This window comes from Notothenia coriiceps, unplaced genomic scaffold, assembly GCF_000735185.1.
Source record: "Notothenia coriiceps isolate Sejong01 unplaced genomic scaffold, NC01 NC01_scaffold00005788, whole genome shotgun sequence".
In the NCBI taxonomy this organism is placed as follows: Eukaryota; Metazoa; Chordata; class Actinopteri; order Perciformes; family Nototheniidae; genus Notothenia; species Notothenia coriiceps.
In genome coordinates this window covers 582,645-588,644 of record NW_011338489.1, presented here as the reverse complement: position 1 = coordinate 588,644, position 6,000 = coordinate 582,645, and the positions used below count along the sequence as shown (strand labels likewise).

The 6,000-nt window shown below is 40.5% G+C and overlaps 1 protein-coding gene across 5 annotated transcripts in view; it reads left to right on the top strand.

The window, feature by feature from the left end:
- The first annotated feature begins 2,666 nt into the window (after window positions 1-2,666).
- The window catches only part of acsl6 (acyl-CoA synthetase long chain family member 6), a 33,310-nt gene continuing 29,976 nt past the window's right edge, over window positions 2,667-6,000 (top strand). For 3 of the 5 annotated variants that reach the window (XM_010768579.1, XM_010768580.1, XM_010768581.1), the window contains exon 1: window positions 5,710-5,932. Coding sequence is in view for 1 of the 5 variants with exons in the window: in XM_010768578.1 (XP_010766880.1) it covers window positions 2,750-2,795 (46 nt within the window). In the remaining 4 variants the exon portion in view is untranslated. Of the gene's footprint in view, window positions 2,796-5,709; window positions 5,933-6,000 lie in introns of those variants that run through there. The other 2 variants (XM_010768578.1, XM_010768582.1) reach the window with 2 other exon arrangements.

The window sequence follows — 6,000 nt, the reverse complement described above, 5'->3', positions numbered from 1 at the left end:
CTAAACCTCATGATGCGTTTGCATTTTGGTGTTATATTTAACATGCCAAGCAGGGGTTTGTTCTGTGTGAACTTTGATCACATTGCGAAATAATTAAACACAAAAAAACAGTGCCTCCCCTGAACAACATTCACTCTCCTGGATTCCTGCTGGCCGTTCACAGGTAACTGTTAAGATGTAGGCCTACAAACTACATTTAGATAAGAAATGACTATGTGTTTGTAATTGAATTATTTCCCCTCTATTATATTAATTTGTTTAGGTTTAAGATCCTTCTGTGGCCTTTGGTGTGTGTGTTTTATCTGCATTGGGATCAGAGAAGAAAGAGAAGAAGAAGAAGAGGAAGGTGGCGTGAGGCTCTACTGTGAGTGACAGATTAGAAGTCCTGACGCTGATCCATTTAATAAGGTCAGTCACAAGACAACAGCACAATAAGACAGTAAGCATGTCAGCCATTACTGGAGACACCTGTACATATGGGTTTTGTTTCAGTTAATTAATAGCAAAGACACCGTACAGTACATGTGATTTGTTGTCTTTAAATAGTAGATGATTATGACTGCTGTTGCAATCAAAATTGGACATGTGCGGTAAGGTCAGATTTAAACAGTGGTGGAAGAGGTACTTAGATCTTTCAACTAAGTAAAAGCAGCAATACTGATTTTTAAAAATAATCTGTTAAAAATAAAAGTCCTTCATTCACAATCTTACTTAAATAAAATACAAAAGTATTGTCATTGAAGTACCAAAATGAGTGTTTGTTATACGCAATGGCCCATTTGATAAATTACTGTATGTACATCGAAGCATTAATGTGTATTACAGCTGGTGATAATGGAACTAAAAGAAATGTTATGCTGCTATATATTTAACCCAGTTAAGTGTCAAGGTCTATTTTTGATTATTTGTATCTCATGTTTAGCTAAACATCTTAATTTGTAAAGAAACTAATAACTAAAGATAAATGTAGTGGAGTAAAAAGTACAATATCGGCTCATAAAATGCAGTAGAAGTCAAAAGTAGTGAGTAAAAGTAACTTAAATTGTATTTATTTGTTTAATACTTGGGTAAATGTATTCTCCACTGGATTTAAAGATTCAATAGCTTTATTACATGAAAAACTGCTGCTATTGGCAAATAAAATGTTAAGTTCCTGGCTCCTCCAACAATGCAACATACATATCTTATAACATAAAAATGAATAAAGAAATAAAATAGTGCAAGTAACATAAAGTAAAATGCAGGAATGAGTAAACTTAACACGTATGTAAAATAGAATAATAATACATTTATAATAATAATACATTTGATTTATATAGCACACTTTAAAGACATCGTCATCTCAAGGTGCTTCACAAAGCTATAAGGATAAAATAATAAAATAAGAAGATATCTAAAGGAGCATATTGAATAAAATATGGTAATATACAAAATAAAAATAAAAGGTTAAGAGCATAAAAGGTTTAAAAATAAAGACATAACTAAAATAAAGGAATAAGTTGGTGCTGATGACTTATCCGGCCCACATCGCCACTTCAGTACCGGCCCATTGGGATTCGTCCCGAACGTCCCGATGGCCAGTCCGCCCCTTGATTGTAGGTATATGTTGACTATAACAAATGGTGTATATTTTAAACAAGTCTAGTGGTTTGTTGCTGCATGACATGAGACTTTGATGATCTGGTGTGACTTACATTGAAATGTACAGTTATTCAATATTTAAAATACAAATGTTGGTTTTATTCAAATGAATGAAGTCCAAGTCGGATTGTATTTAATTTAAAGTCATAGCACCCAGTCAACACTTAAATATTCACACATCACCTCTGGATAATGGAAAATTAATGTAAATGTTACCCCTAAGAATGCACAAATTACCCAAAAAAATCTGAAAATATTTATACCTATTTATTTGTATTATTTTTTTATATTTTTTGTAGTTATTCTCAATTCCTCATCCCTGCTGTCAATCACTCACCGCCTCTGTCCCTCCGTCGGCGGTTCTCAAGGTTACTTTAGTTCATTGGGAGTGTCTTACTGTACCACGTGATCCTGATGCAAAGTTACTCTGTGTCAAAGCTCTGCTCAGCTGCAGGGACGCGCAGCCAGGGTGGTGTGATGTGAAGGGACCAAAATAACACAGCGATTTTTTTTTTCATATGAAACCATTTGCACAACGTTATAAAAACATCTCAAAATACTCAGATATGTGATTTAATAACCATCATATGTACACTTTTGACGTTTAGTTTTGTTTTGTTTTTAAATATATAGGCTACTCATATGACCAAATAGCATGAGTTTTCGGAAGGAACAAACATACTTCCCTGATACAATTACACTCAATATAAACATATAACTCGGTATTGTTTTTACAGAATAGACGTTGCATCCCCTGTAACCTTGGCGTCCATCGCATCTCCCATCCGACCTCACAGCGCTCATGTTCCAGCCGGCTGTCATTGCGCAGCAGCCAACTAGGTGAAGGAGGAAAATCCAGCAGGAGGAAAAGGATGCTACAATAGGCCAGGGTTTTTTTTTTTCTTCCACAAAACACATTAGACACCTGCTGGACTTCGCCATCTCCCGACCAGTTCCCCCACTGTGGTCCGTCTCAGATATATTGTCGCTCACCCCCCCCCCCCCCTCACCCCCTCCTTAATCTCCCAGATTGTCGGCGACTTGCTGCAGTCGATGCTGCAGTTTTGAGCCGCTCCTGCACCGGGACAGCTGACTCGATGAGAAAGAGATGCTCGCATTCGTTTTGGTCTCTGGGTCGCTCTGGATTATATTAGGTGAGTTTAGATATATATTTCTTTATTCATTTTTATGATGTAGCATCGCTGTGATGGGGTTTATAATCAGCGATGCACTTGCCTCGCAAGGGCTGAGGCGCATTGTGTGTCATCCACTGCCGGCTTTTTCAATTCATTCAGGGTTGTGGTATTTTTCCTTTTTTGCAGAACACACTTCGTCGACTGTTCAGTCATTTCGCTGCAGATTTGCTGCACAGAAAGACGCTGGTGGTGACATTTTCTCAGACTACTCGTGTATAAACCCAAGCTAGATAAGAAGGTTTAATATCTCGGTTTAATCAGTGTTTACCTTCAACCACAGTGCTTACATTTGTCTTTAATGGTTATTGGCTCAACATGGAGGGATGCTCCCAGGTCGGCTTTACCTACAGGGAGGGGGGGGGGGGGGTTGCCTGCCATGCGGTTGAATGCATGTGGTTAATTCTGCTGTTCAGAAATGTAACATCCACGTCGAAATGTTTTTTTCACGTTGAAAATCCAACCATTAAATGCAGGGCTGTCCTGATTGTAAGCCAAATTGGATCAAACGTGTGCATTTTGAGGCCGGCCAGCTGCTAAGGTCGTGTGACATTGTGCGTAGAAACCGGACACACGTCATAAAAAAATTAGGGATCAGCTTCACGACCTCCTGGTGTCGCTAGGATTTCAACCTAAACGATGCTGTAACAAATCCCCACCTCCCATGCTTTTATCAGACACTAACATGTCAGATTGCCTGAAAGCCGGTTGTGAAACTCAGCGTTTTGTGTGTGTGATGTCCTCCGCCATGCCTCAGTCAGTGATGGAGGGAGGGAGGATGAAGAGGATGAGGAAGGATGACGCGCTGCAATTTTACCGGTTCTGATTGGACGGAGCTGTCCAGGAGATAGGGGTGCTGAAATCTTGCGGCCTACCGGCAAACTGGAGAGCTCAGCATGCTCGGCTCCAACCGACCGACGCCACCCCACCCCGGTCCGCACAGCGAGTTTGGGGGCATCGACACGTTTCACAGAAGCTCGTTGACCTCTAGTTGTCTTTAATATGCGCATGGAGATTTGTGTAACAGATATAATCCCTTTCGATCTTTGTTTGTCAGTGTTACAGAGCAGATTAGAGTCACGCTAGCGTTAGTGTTGTTACTTTGTATGTAATGTGCCACTAAAGAGTAAATTCTCAGCGAAAGATTATTTTTAATGGATTGTGGAGGAAGGTTACAACAAGGCTATTTCAAGTGTAAATAGACCTGGGTGTAATTATGTATTCCTCCACCAAATAGTATAGTTCTTCAACAGTAGCTGCATGGTTGCTAAATTACGACCTTTAACAGTTAGGATTGTAGTGAGTGGTTGAATATTAACATATGCTGTTTATTTAATTAACAAGCAGCCAATCAGAATTAAAGCCTGGATTTGTTTTTTAAAAATTAACACTTCTCTGAGGCTAAAAGGGCTCTTGGGTAGATTCATGACACCTTCAACCTGTCAGCACATCCTGCTGCTCCTCAATATAAATAATTCATTTTAATCAGCATCTAGTGCCGCCCCACACAGCTTGTAAACCTATTCTTTTTCCTACCTCAATATTTGATTAAAAGGATGGCGGTGGAGTTGTCCCACCCTTTGGCAGAACACAACCAATCGTGTTTTAGTGTTTAAGCTATTCTGCTTAACATACCACACCCACCAAATGAACAATGACTTGTGTGACCCATACGTTTTGAATGCTGCTTTTCTATCATTCAAACAACTTCTTGGATGGTATCCAGAATGTACCCAAGCAGAGGGAGGGTGTCAAAAATGATTGTGAAAATGTCTAATACCTGCAAATTAAAGAAACACTGCATGACTGCACAATTAGACTGAATCATTGTGGAGTGTTTCCTGCTGATGCCCGTCATTGTGCACTTGTGAGGGAAATATAGTGAGATGTATCACAGCATGAAACATTCCTTTAGCTGCTATGCAAGTGTGTGTTTTAAAAAAAAATCATATGTCAAAGTACTGAATTTAGTCTGAGAAATACACTCTTTTAAAGTCTCAGTCCTGATTAAATCAATATCAGCCAGTTTTAGTGCTCTCAGATCCTCATGGCAGCTTTCCCTCTGAGTGGTGTATTGCTGTTTCAGCATTCAATGCATCCTCTTTCAGATATTGTGAGATGCTGGGCAGTAATGGCTGAGACTAAAGTGCTGACAGTCTGTCTGCCTATCACATGCACAAGTAGTTGTTTTATTTTGGACCACCCTTATGAGTAATGTACAATATTGTCCATAATTGGATTGTATTGCTCGTCCTTCTCCTTTCAGATATAAGCTCCAAATAGTGACAGGCTTACCATAAAAACCTATTTTATTCACCGAATAAAACTCATGCTCATTCCTCTTCCAGAACAGTTGCACATTTCTTAACTATATGTGATATGTGTATGTAACTGTTAGCCCGTAATAGTTCCCCGTCTCCTGGACTATCCCCATAAACCGATGCATATGCACAGTGGAATACATGTTTTTCTTAGCCTTGCACCCATACTTTAGATTGTTACCCTGAAGAACAATTGTCTTACAGCCCATAAGGGGCCCTAACCCCCAAGGTCGAGACTCACAGGTGCTGGCGCTCACTTTGATAGTAAAATCAAAGTGGGAGGAGTGTGATTGTGTGTAATTTGTTTAAACGTTTAAGCATCAGCTGTAAGCAGAAGTGTCTATTTGCCTAGCCTTCTCATGTATCTATGTACTGTGTGTCACTATGCCAGTGTGTGCGTGTGTTTATTCAAGGATAGGAGGAGCGCTGTGCATTAAGTAGGGGGAGGGTTGCAGAGAGAGAGAGAGAGAGAGAGAGAGAGTGGTGGAGGGAGGGAGGGGTGAGTGGGTGTGTCGAGAGAGTGCAGCGTCTGCCGAGCTGAGGGTGGTGTGATACGGAGGCCAGCAAGGCCCAAACTAGGCCAACACGCATCTAGCTGACTTCCTCTTACTTGCCTCAGCTTAAACTGGCCAGTAGCAATAGGAAGGTAATTACCAGTTTTCACAGGGTGATGAGATATCTTCCCGAGGGCCCTTAACACACCACATTCAGACACACACACGCAGACAAAGACCCACATCACGCCTCACCAGCTGCCTGGCTGCCTCCGACGCCTTTGTAAGTGCCGCAGCCTTGACCACAGCTGCTTTAACCCTTCTGCAATACAGTAGATCTTTTGCCGTATT